The sequence below is a fragment of the Hylobates moloch genome, unplaced genomic scaffold (assembly GCF_009828535.3).
Source record: "Hylobates moloch isolate HMO894 unplaced genomic scaffold, HMol_V3 SCAFFOLD_5, whole genome shotgun sequence".
NCBI lineage: Eukaryota > Metazoa > Chordata > Mammalia > Primates > Hylobatidae > Hylobates > Hylobates moloch.
This window is the reverse complement of record NW_026652280.1, coordinates 32684454-32697398: the sequence shown is the minus strand read 5'-3', so window position 1 is coordinate 32697398 and position 12945 is coordinate 32684454. Positions and strand designations below refer to the sequence as shown.

General features: G+C 41.3%; 1 protein-coding gene across 8 annotated transcripts in view; it reads right to left on the bottom strand.

The window, feature by feature from the left end:
* The window catches only part of PIAS2 (protein inhibitor of activated STAT 2), a 109378-nt gene that overhangs the window by 39394 nt on the left and 57039 nt on the right, over nucleotides 1-12945 (bottom strand). For all 8 annotated transcript variants that reach the window (XM_032152383.2, XM_032152386.2, XM_032152381.2 and 5 more), the window contains 3 exons: nucleotides 12410-12494; nucleotides 3690-3740; nucleotides 3474-3564 (listed from right to left, as the gene is read on the bottom strand). In XM_032152383.2, the coding sequence (XP_032008274.1) occupies nucleotides 3474-3564; nucleotides 3690-3740; nucleotides 12410-12494 (227 nt within the window). The remainder of the gene's footprint in view (nucleotides 1-3473; nucleotides 3565-3689; nucleotides 3741-12409; nucleotides 12495-12945) is intronic.

The following is a 12945-nucleotide window of genomic DNA, read 5'->3' as shown; positions in this document are numbered from 1 at the left end:
AAGATAATACATATAAGGACTTCCTCTAGGACACAGACAAATGCCACCATATTCAGAGCTCTAATGGGCAATTCATGACTGTGTCAAGCTTCTCCCTCCAGGATTCATGGTTCGATACACCAGGATCATGGGCAAGGGCCACCTATCGAACTCTTTTGTGGCTTGTTGATGCTTCTTAAAACTGGAACAAAGTCCCTGAGGCTCTCCATGGTGGCAAGAGCTCAATATAACTCCTATAGGGCCACAGCAGCTTTCTTCTTCTGAGGCTGCAGCATACTCATGTAATTCTTAAAAACTGCAGAATCTTGTTTTACATTAAAAAGACTCCATATTTCATTATCCCAATCAACAGCAACTGTGGATCAAATGGTGGTTTAAGATGTTTTCCATCAGATGCGCATGTGAATTTCTATCAGCTGTTCTACAGGACTTTATGGAGCTAGGGTAAAGAGACTCTTTGGGAAAGGCAGGCATTTGATTTTCTTCGGGATGGCCCTATAAGAGTCAGGCAGGTCATCCCCATTGCCTTCTATTTTTGAAATATGTCTTTGCCTTTCTCTCAATGCTCCATTTCTTCTCTTCCTTCACAACTGCCCATGGAGCTGCTGCAGGCCCCTGGCTCCAGGGATGCCAGACTCATCAGACAAAGGGTGCTTTATGTAGTAGTCAATATGTTCACAAATAGCCTAATACAAGTAATCAAGGGTTAGTGGGTGCTTTGGGACAGAAATCAGCAGTAACTAAGTAACAGTGCCCCTAGAGGAAGTATTCAACTGCCTAATTTCTTCTCCCTCAAAAGAACTGGAAGAGTAACAAACTCCAAGCCATCCTCAGTGGTGCTGTAGACCTCCTACAGGAAGGTATCATCCCAAAATGTGACACTGACTGGTCCATTTGGAAATTCTGGTAACTTCTATGTTTACACATCTGTAGCCACCATATTTTCCATAGCAATGCCACAGAGTTTAGGCACAACCTCACACATTTCAGATGCAGCTCCCATCACTGGCACAGTCACACGATGATACAGGATAAGCCTTCAAGGTGAGTCCACAGACACCAAGAAGCCCTCTATAGTCTTATCTTTCATCATAGATAATGGGAGGGGCAAATAGCAATGAGAGTCAAAGGTCAAAGAAATCTTAGCAGCCAGGTGCAGTGGCTCACACCTGTAATCCCAACACCTTGGGAGGCCAACATAGGTGGATCACTTGAGCCCAGGAGTTCAAGACCAGCCTGGGCAACATGACGAAGCCCTGTCTCTACAAAAAATACAAAAATTAGCCAGGCATGGCGGTGCATGCCTGTAGTCCCAGCTACTAGGGAGAGTGAGATGGGAGAATCGCTTGAGCCTCTAGGAGGCTAAGACTGCAGAGTGAGCCGAGACTACACTAATGCACTCCAGCCTGGGCAACAGACCTGAGAGCCCTTTTTTTTTTTTTTTTTTTAATAAAAAAAGGAAAAAATGAAATCTTAGCACATCCAGGGCAAAGAAAAATGGATATGAAAAGGCCATGGGACAGGTGCACAGGGTTGTGTTTTAATCTGTTTTGCCAGGCTTTCTTTGCCACACATGCAGTTACCCACTGGTATCTTTCAGCTCCAAGCAGGGCTGCTTCTTCCCTTGGTTCAGATCTTTGTGAAAACTAGCCAAATAAAAGATAGCGGCCAGGTGTGGTGGCTCACGCCTGTAATCCCAGCACTTTGGGAGGCCGAGGCAGGTGGATCACGAGGTCAGGAGTTCGAGACCAGCCTGCCAACATGGTGAAACCGTCTCTACTAAAATTACAAAAATCAGCCAGGTGTGGTGGCAGGCACCTGTAATCCCAGCTGCTCTGAGGCTGGAGAACTGCCTGAACCCAGGAGGCAGTGAACCAAGATCACGCCACTGTACTCCAGCCTGGGTGACAGAGCAAGACTCTATCTCGGGTGGGGAAGGGAGGGGAGCGGAAAAAAAGGATAGCTCCTGAGAATCTTGTTGCTAGTAGCCAGAAACCTGACAAACTAAATTTCCCACCTGGGGAAACATGTATGGGTCACGTAAGCAATCCCCCCTGACCATACCTACTCAGCCTCTGCAATTCCCCTTCATTCCCAGGACTGTCTCAATGGATTTCAGTATCAGACACATCTTTCAAAAAGAGTCACGTCAGTGATGCAGTGTTACTCAAGCCCTTTAAAAGTTCACAAAACAAGTACTTCTCAGGTCTCTAAGTCCACAGGCTGTGTATGCGACAAATGAGACTCTGACAACCAAGAGAAGTCAGATCCCTCTGTCTACAAGACCAGGGTCACTCTCAGTCATGGAATTTCTTCACTTTGGGGCTCAATTCTTAGCACTTGGCTCTGGAGAGCCCAGAGTCCTAGATCATATTGTCTGATTTGCTTGGCTACTCATGAGTACTGCTCATATATTTAGTTCAGAGCCCAGTCTCATGTTCAGCAGGGATATTGCACAGCTTCCCCATTTCCTCAATAGTTGCAAAGAGTGTCAGCTCTGGTGAAATGACAACTGGGCCTAGTCATGGAGTCACTGCTCTCTTAGTGATTCGGTTACAGTAAATACACCTCCAACTTTGTAGTGCTTGACAAACATGCCATGTTGTATTATTTTTTTGATTATGGCTTTGCTGGCCTTCTTACGGAATGGTATCAATTTAGTAATGTATCCAAAATGGAAACCAATATATAGTCCAGTTCTACACTTATTATTTTATTTTGTTAAGACTTGACTATCAGGATTTGAAGAGTCAAAAGCCATCTATTAGGCCACAGACAGGCTGCATGCATTTACATTGTATACATCCTAGGTGCTGAAGCCCATATCCTCTCTCACTGCTTAAATGTGTTGTCAACCAACTATCATTGCACCCACCCACCACAAGTGAATGCATCATCAAGGCTCAAGCTGGGAATTTTTGATCTCTGTAGTTAGCCACTCTCAGCAGCCTCTGCTTTTCCCCATGCCATTCACAGGCCAGGCCCAGCTAATCCAGACATCCCACACATGCTGTCCTATACATGAAAGTGCCCAAGTCTTCCCCTTCAACTATGCTGTTTGATATGATCCCAAGAGTGTTTCACAGCATCCTTGATTTCTTAAGATGCTCCAGGCTCTAGCCAGGTATAATGGTGCACAACTGTAGTCCCCACCACTTAGGAGGCTGAGGTAGGAGGATTGCTTGAGCCTGTAAGTTCAAGTCAAGCCTGGGGAACATAGTAGGACCCTGTCTCTTTAAAAAAAAAAAAAAAAAAAGATATTCCAGGCTCATGTTTTCCATCTCCTTCAGACCTGAAATAAGCCATTTATTATTTATCCAAGAAGCCATGGGTTACTCTAGTGGAAAATAGTATTTAATCTGGATGCTAAAACTGTTCACTGGTATTCAGTTGTCACTGTTGCACTGTTTCTAGGCCTTGTCAGTGTTTATATTAAACTTATATGCAAATCTGGTGAATAAAAAGCAACTTACAGGCAAAGGAAACAGCTTCCCATTTACTTTTATACATAGACTATTTGGATAGTTATCTTCTTGAGGGCAACTTGTCTCTGCCAGGCAAAGTCTGCATTAATAAAAGAAAAAAGTATTCTTAAGTAGTGTGCTCATTCTTATATGTTTTAAAATTCAGAACTACATGCACATAGTAAGCAAGTATAAAACTAAGGTAACAGAAAATTTCAAACTCACCTCAACTGAACTTGGACTGTATAATCTCTCCTACCACCTGGCAAAAAATCCCTGTTGGAAAGAGAAAGAAAATGGGTTAAAAAAGTACAATGAGAATTCTCAGAACAGTCTCCCCAGGAGGAAAAAAAGGAAAAGCATTATTTGTATTTTTCTTATTCCCTGAAAGGTGATCAATACACTGCCAATAATACAAGCCTTAATGAAATCACTGTAATGATGATAAACTTGATTTGCTTAACTTCTAGCGATGTCTTTATGGCAATTTTAAGGTACTTTCAATGCACGGGAACTTTGATGATGCAAAATTTATTTCAATAGACATCAAACTTGGTAACATGCAAGGAAGCAGCCTAAGTTCAGAAAGAGTTTTAATCAACAAATCTATTTGCTTAGAGCATTCTAATCACTTGAAGACTTTTCCTTTTTCTTTTCTTTTCTTTTTTTTTTTTTGAGACACAGTCTTGCCCTGTCGCCCAGGCTGGAGTGCGGTGGCGTGATCTTGGCTCACTGCAAGCTCCGCCTCCCAGGTTCATGCCATTCTCCTGCCTCAGCCTCCCGAGTAGCTGGGACTACAGGCACCCGCCACCATGCCCAGTTGATTTTATTTTTAGTAGAGATGGGGTTTCACCGTGTTAGCCAGGATGGTCTCGATCTCCTGACCTCGTGATCCGTCCGCCTCGGCCTCCCAAAGTGCTGGGATTACAGGCGTGAGCCACTGCGCCTGGCCGAAGACTTTTTTTTTTTTTTTTTATATAAAGACCTATTCACTGGATATTCTTATTGATCTCAAGTACAGCCTAAGCATTAGTTTTTATAGCTACTAGAAGGATTCTAATATAGACCCAAGATAAAGAATTAGTGCCTAGAGTCTCAGCATCTCCATACCACGCAACTTCATAATTATGTATCCAATTAAAGATACAGAACCTCTTACAATTTCTAGATGAGAATCTAATGGTCCCATGTAAAATATATTTCATACTGAACCCTCCAAACTCTTGCCACGCAACATGGAGTCCACGGGGAAGCAGCACTGTTATTCCTTAGGAGCTTGCTGGAAATGCAGACTCTCAGGCCCCATCCTAGACCTATAGAATTAGAATCTGCATGTTAACAAGATCCTCAGGTGACATGTATATCCATTACAGTTTTAAGAAGTATCATCCTTAGCCATTGTCATAAATCTTGGACTCTGTCAGAGAGAAGATCACTAGAGTGTAGTCCTTTCTTGAGAAGACTGGAGTACACTGAGCCCTCAAGGTGCTCTAACTGGGCCAGTCTTCTCACTGTTCCCAATCCTCAAGCTCCACTGGAAGGCAGCAAAGCACAGCAGTGACAACCCCTTAAGTTCTACAGTCCCAAGCTGCACAACATTGTGCAAATCACTTAACTATTCTGTGCCTCAGTTTCTACATCTGTTAAAGATGGAAAATTACTGCACCAACCTCATCAAGTTGCTGTGACAATTAAACATGTTAACAACACATGTCAAGTGCCTAAATATAAGATGTGCTCAACACATCGGAGCAGCTGGCTGCTGTGACTGTTTCCACTGCTCCCACTGTTCTCCTTACCAAGAGCAGCCTTCTCAAATGGCTATTCGAAACATCCCCACATCCTTGACAATACTGACCTCTTCTGAGCAACCCATATCACTCCACTCATTCAAATAAGAAACATTTCATATTCTGGGCGCTGGAGCTTCAAAGACAAATACAACAGAGTATTTGCTTCAAAGGATTTATATGCTAAGTAGGTAACAGACATACAACACCTAAAATAAAATATGGTAAGTGGTACAGTACATTATGAAAAGTTTAAGTGCTACAGAAAAAGTGAAAATTTTTGTCTTGAAAGTTCAAGGTCGTTATCACAATTAGTCCAATCTAACTAGAAAACAGGGTTTTTACAGCAGTGGTTCTGCCTACTTCTGCTTAGTGGCTCCACTAGCAACAGGAGTAACTGTGGGTATCTAGTGCAGTAATTCCCAGCAAAAAAGAAAGGCCAGAGATACAGATCAGAAACTTGTTAGATGGGAAACATGATGTGAAGAAAGAGAAAAGACAAGAGATGAGCCTAGAAAGATGGATGGGAGCATAAAGGGTTTTGAACAGCTCACTAAGGAGTTATACTTTATTCTGGCAAGGGAAATTAACAAAAACTGGGAAATACAATGTGCTAAATATCTTCACAAACATTATGAGTAATGACCAAGGCATCTTATGACATTCATTTTCTGCCAATCACTGTTCTAGGAGGTTATACGTATTGGTCCATCAGATATAAAAGAAGCATTTACTATATGCTAGGTACTGTAATAGGTTGTGAGATGATAAAAATGAGTAAAAGATGCTGCTTTCGTTAAGAAGGCTGCAAATGCAAGCAGTGAAATAAATGCAATGATGCCTTAACAGAAAATAAGTACATGGCACAGTGAGAGACAAAGGACACATTAAAGCAAATCTGGAAAGGCATCACAGGGGACATATGACTTGAACTGGCCCTTGAAACACGCCTCAAGAAGTTTGCCAGACAGAGTACAGAGAAAAAAGGCAGCAAAGGTGCAAAGACGTGAACACCATAGTTAACCTAGGAAACACAAATGGGAAAGCCTAGTCAGAGTACAGGTTGTTAGAAGTGAGTAACAGGAGATAAGATTTAAAAAAAAAAAAAAAAAAAAAAAAAAAAACAGAGCAAGATGTTGAAAACAACTGCCATGGAATGGAGTGTGGACTTTATGAGGTACCATTAGAGTGTGTTTAAAGCATCAAAGAGAAAAAGGTACCATTAGACTGTGTTTACAGCATCAAAGAGAAAAAACTGAATGGGCTTTAGAAAGATCATACATAGGAGCTTTCTAATAGAAAGATCTCATAATTAGGAGAACATTACAATTGAAGAGGCAAAAACAAGGGCTTGAAGCTGGGTGCAGTGGCTCACGCCTGTAATCCCAACATTTAGGAAGGCTGAGGTAGGTGGAGTTCAGGACCAGCCTGGGCAACACAGCGAGACCCCGTCTACACAAAAAATAGAAAAGTTAGCCAGGCATGGTGACGCATGCCTATAGTCCCAGCTAGTCAGAAGGCTAAGGTGGGAGGATCAATTGAGCCCGGACATTAAAGGCTGCAGTGAGCCTTGATTGCGGCACTGTACTTTCAGCCTGGGTGACAGAGCAAGACCCTGGCTAAAAAAATAATAGTAATTTCAAATGAGGGCGTGAAAGCTATTAAACATAAATATCACTGAGTGATATTTAAACATAAAAAATAGTAAGACTTGATGAATGACTAGATGTGAGAACGCAGGATAAGGGAAGGGGAGTTTCTAGGAGGGTATCCAGGTTTTGGAATGCTGCAACTGAAGAGATGGCCATGCTACTCACCAGGACAATAAGAGGCAGAGCAAGTTATAGCATCAGTCTCCCAAACCACCCAATGAGGTGGTGATCATTATTCCAATTTTGCATGCTGAGAAAGTGAGGTTTAGTCACCTGTCTAGGGGCATACGGACCTAAGTGGTTGGGTCAAAGGTCAGAATTCACTTTCTACTTAGTAGTACTCTAAAGACCATACTAGCTCCCTCAAAGGTAGAGTTGCCTTGCTGAGTTTTAAATATTGAGAATGACATAAAAGAATCAATGAAGGGCCAGACACTGTAGCTCATGCCTGTAATCCCAGCACTTCGGGAGGCCAAGGTGGGTGGATCATGAGGTCAGGAGATCGAGACCTTCCTGGCTAACACGGTGAAATCCCGTCTCTACTAAAAATACAAAAAATTAGCCGGGCGTGGTGGCGGGTGCCTGTAGTCCCAGCTACTTGGGAGGCTGCAGCAGGAGAATGGCGTGAACCCGGGAGTTGGAGCTTGCAGTGAGCCAAGATCACGCCACTGCACTCCAGCCTGGGCGACACAGCGAAACTCCATCTCAAAAAAAAAAGAATCAATGAAGTGCAGCAAACAGACAAGATGTGGTAAATGATGAGTGGCCTATCACAAAGAGGCCTCTGTCAAGGCAGATTCCAATGCCATTAAGGAAACGAGTAATGCAGAAGGAAATATACTAAGTAAAAATCTCCTTGAGGCCAATCTGTTTTTCAACTTTGCATCTTTGGTGCCTGGAATATTGTCTGGTCCATAGTAGACAGTTAATAAATGTGTTAATGAACGAATAAAAGAACAAAAGACAAGCAGGTTTGACGGAAGGCAAGTTCAATTTTAGATGTGTTGTGCTTGATGCCCTTGTAGGTCAAAGGAGAGGCACTGAAAAAGGTGTCTGGAGGGAGGTGTTGGTAATTTTGCAGCCACCAATATAAAAATAACAAAACACATTAATGAATATTATCATAGAGTAGCAAGAAGAGAATCTCAGATTGATTCCTTAAAATGGGTACAAGAAGTCAGTATGAGGAACCGAGAGCATGGTTAAAAATATACTAGTACCAAATGGAAGGAGCAGCACTAAAGCCAAAAAGAGAACTGAATCCAATGTTCAATCTTCACAAGATGTAACAGAAAGAACAAAAAAACCTGGACAAGAATGCATTCAAGCGTCTAGTCTAGATCTTACTACCACTACAGGCAAAGGGGAGGGAGCTAGAAACACAGCTGTGGTTCTCAAGCTGGCTGCATACCGGAAACCTGGGAAACTTTAAAAACCACTGATGTTTGGGTTCAATCCTGAGATTCTAATTTAACTGATGTGGGATAAAACCTGAGTATGTGAAGTTCCTAAATCTCCCCAGCTGATGCTAATATGCAGCAAAGTTTGAGAAGCATGGGGAGAGAAGTAGTTAAATGACACAAGAAGCAATCATCCGAATCCAGAATGTACAATATGCTAGATCAAATAAATCCCTTTTTTTGGAAAGTAGTGTTATAAAATAAAGTCTAATGAGAGAAACCAGGGCTCCTTGGAGAACTGATCAATTCCACAGTTGCAACAGAGAAAATACAAGATAAGCCTTCAGCATTTTTGGCACAAGATATTAAAGAGTGCTCAAAGTGAGTTTCAGGGAGAGAAGTGTATCAAAAGGACATAAGAGCCAACCTGAAAGAACTTCTAATAGCCAAAGATAGAACAATTTGAGCAATATCAATTACTGTAACATTGGAATATAACTCATAGAGCACCCATGAGTCCACACTGTTATAAACGAATAAATGGGATGGGAATGGTGGCTCACATCTGTAAAGCCGTACCTATAAACCCAATAGATTGGGAGACAAAGGAGGGAAGATCACTTGAGCATAGGTGTCTGAGACTAGCCGAGGCAATACTGTGAGACCCCATCTCTACAAAAACCATAAAAATTAGCCAGGTGTGGTGTTGTGCACCTGTAGTCCTAGCTTCTTGTGGGGCTGAGATGGGAGGATCATTTGACCCCAGGAGGTCAAGGATTCAACAAGCCATGATCACCACCACTACACTCCAGCCTGGGCAACAGAGCAAGACCTTCTCTCAAAAATAAAATAAAATGAAAGGCCAGGTGTGGTGGCTCACACCTGTAATCCCAACACTTTGGGAGGCCGAGGCGGGTGGATCACCTGAGGTCAAGAGTTCAAGACCAGCCTGACCAACATGGTAAAACCCCTTCTTTACTAAAAATACAAAAATTAGCCAGGCGTGGTGAAGAATCGCTTGAACCTGGGAGGCAGAGGTTACAGTGAGCCAAGACTGTGCCACTGCACTCCAGCCTGGGCAACAGAGCGAGACTTTGTCTCAAAAAATAAACAAACAAACAAAACAATGAATGAAAGAAAAGGAGACAGCTCCTCCTTGTAAAAATAAAATAACCCCAATGTAAAAAAGATTAAGGACAACAGAACACAAGAATGTTTTTGCTAAAGTAACCACTAAAGCCAAGATTCACAAGTGAACACTAAATTAATCGGCAAAAGTTTGAGGAAAAACAGAATACTAGGTGCCTAGTTGCAAAGTTATCTTCACAAAATATTTATCATTAACAAAGGAACAAACAGTAACTTTACAGTGCAGATACCTGGCAGCAAGTATCAGCCAAGTGATTAAGGTTAACATCACCAAAAATAAGATATCAATATTATGTTGCCTGATATGGTACCCTGAGAAGGGCACATAACTTGAGGTATTCTTTTCAAAAATGCATAACCTCCATCTAATCATGGCAAAACATCAACCATACCTCCAAATGAGAAAGAGTCTACAAAACACCTGACCAGTACTCTTCAAAGTGTCACACTGTGAAAGACAAAAAAAAAAAAAAAAGAAAAAAAAAGGAAAAAAAAACTAAGAAACTAACAGATTGAAGCAGAGTAGGATGACTCAACAATTAAATGTAGTTTGGGATTGTATCTAGGAACAGAAGACGTTTATTGGCCAAAAAACTTGTGAAATCTGAATAAAGTCTGTAGTTAATAGTACTGTACCAATGTTCATTTCATGGTTTTGATCATTGTACTATGGTGATAAAAGATTTAATATTAAAGGAAACTGGGATAAAGAATATATGTACTATTTCTATAATTTTTATCTAAATAAAAATTACTACAAAATATAAAGTTTTTATGCCGGGCATGGTGGCTCACGCCTGTAATCCCAGCACTTTGGGAGGCCGAGACAGGTGGATCACTTGAGGCCAGGAGTTCAAGACCACCCTGGCCAACATGGCGAAACCCCGTCTCTACTAAAAACACAAAAATTAGCCAGGTATGGTGGCACTTGCCTGTAGTCACAGCTACTCAAGAGGCTGAGGCAGGAGAATCGCCTGAAACCGGGAGATGGAGGTTGCAGTGAGCCGAGATCACGCTACTGCACTCACTCCAGCCTGGATGACAGAACGAGACTCTGTCTCAAAAAAAAAAAAAAAAAAAAAATTATGTAATTAAGTACAGAATTTCCCAAACTTACTTAATTGCAACAATCTTACTTTTGAAAAACTCTTATTATCATCTCAAAGAGTGTTCTAATGGATAGTTGAAAAGGAAGTAAACACCTCTAATTTACTCAATTCCTTGCTCTGCTTTTAACATTACAGTCCCCAAAAATCATTAACCTCCAGAAGCCTTAGTTTTATTATGCTGAATCTTTTAAGAATGCAACTTTAAAGTCATATAAATAATATTTTGTTAACACTAAAGGGGTGTGTGTGTGTGTGTGTGTGTGTGTATACATATATACATATGTATATATATACACACACATATATACGTATATATACATACACATATATACAGATATATACATATATATACACATATATATACACACACACACACACACACACATATATATATATATTCTTTTGAGATAGAGTTTCACTCTTGTTGCCCAGGCTGGAGTGCAGTGGTGCGATGTCGGCTCACTGCAACCTCTGCCTCCTGGGTTAATGTGATTCTCCTGCCTCAGCTTTCTGAGTAGCAGGGATTACAGGCGCCCACCACCATGCCTAGCTAATTTGTTGTATTTTTAGTAGAGACAGGTTTTGCCATGTTGGCCAGGCTGGTCTCAAACTCCTGAACTCAGGTAATCCACCCACCAGAGCCTCCCAAAGTGCTGGGATTACAAGCATGAGCCACCGCGCCCAGCCTTTTTATAAATATTTTTAATTGGAAAATTAAATGCTACAGATTTCCTTTTCTTTCTTCTTACATCTCTTAGTTCATCTGCTCTTTACAAATGGGTCTACCAATACTTTTCATAATTGTTTTCATATATCTAGTAATTTTTTGGTCAGGATGACTATACAGCTCACTTTACCCATAACTGCCTCAGTTTATGTTCTTATCCCAGAATAATTATTAGTAATGTTTACTTTCACTCTCAAAAATGCCCCAGTTTGGAATGATAAAGCTTACGGTCACCCTGTCTTTGGGCTACTATAAATTCTTTTCATATTGCTTTACCTAATTTTTTTTTTTTTTTTCAGACGGGGTCTTGCTTTGTTGCCCAGTCTGGAGTGCTGCAGCACGATCACAACAGCTCACTGCAGCCTTGACCTCCCAGGCTCAAGTGATTCTCCCACCTCAGCCTCCTGAGTAGGTGACACTAATTTCTGTATTTCTTGTAGAGACAGGGTTTCACCATGTTGCCCAGGCTGGTCTGAACTCCTGGGCTCAAGTGATACTGCCACCTCCCAAAGTGCTAGGATTACAGGCACGGGCCACCATGCCCAGCCCGGGAATAAATTTTTCATTTAAAAAAGTATTGCCAAATATAACAAAAAGTAATCTGAAAGACATTGAGGTTTTATTCAAAGGTTAAAAATTTTATTCTAATACACAGTATTTACTAAATATTTGGCTGACTTTAGTCAAAGTATACTACCCTTTCATAAGAGAAACAAGTCAACTGTTATGGACCGAATTGTGTATCCCCAAAATTCATATGTTGAAGTCCTAACCCCCAATGTGACTGTATTTGGAGACAAGGCCTTTAAGGAGGAAATTAAGGTTAAATAAAGCCACAGGGTAGGTCCCTAATCCAATATGACAGTGTCTTTACAAGAAAAGAAAGACACCAGGGATGTACTAGTACAGAGAAAAGGCCATCTGAGACGTGCAAGTCAAGGAGAAAGGCTTCAGGAGAAATCAAACCTGCCAAAACCTTGATCTTGGACAGAAGCCTCTAGCATTTTGAGAAACGAGTCTGTTGTTTATGCTGTCCAGTCTGTGAAATTTTGTTATGGCAGCCCTACAGGTGAATAAACCAATATTCATGAGAAATATATTCCAAATATTCCTCTTACCTGGATATGCATATCTCTCTAACTTGTTGAGGTGTCAAAGCAAAAATAAAAAACTTCTCTTGAAATCGCTGAATACTGCTTTGAACTGGGAAGAAAAAAAAAAAGAAAGATAATATTTCAATAACAAATCCAACACTACAACCACCTGCAATAACCAGGCATTTTTTATAAAGTACCTGCCAAATTCTGAAACGTTATGGTTAAAATACTCCAAAATCAGGAAGTACTAAACTGCATTCATCTTGGAATCATGAGTAAAGTCACTACAAAGGGGTTTCTTTAATGTTAAGTATGTAACCATTCTTTATTTTAAAATACTAATGCAGGCTGGGCGCAGTGGCTCACACCTGTAATCCCAGCACTTTGGGAAGCCAAGGTGGGTGGATCACCTGAGGTTGCGAGTTCGAGACCAGCCTGACCAACATGGAGAAAGCCCATCTCTACTAAAAATATAAAATTAGCTGGGCATAGTGGTGCATGCCTGTAATCCCAGCTACATGGGAGGCGGAGGCAGGAGAATCGCTTGAACCCAGGAG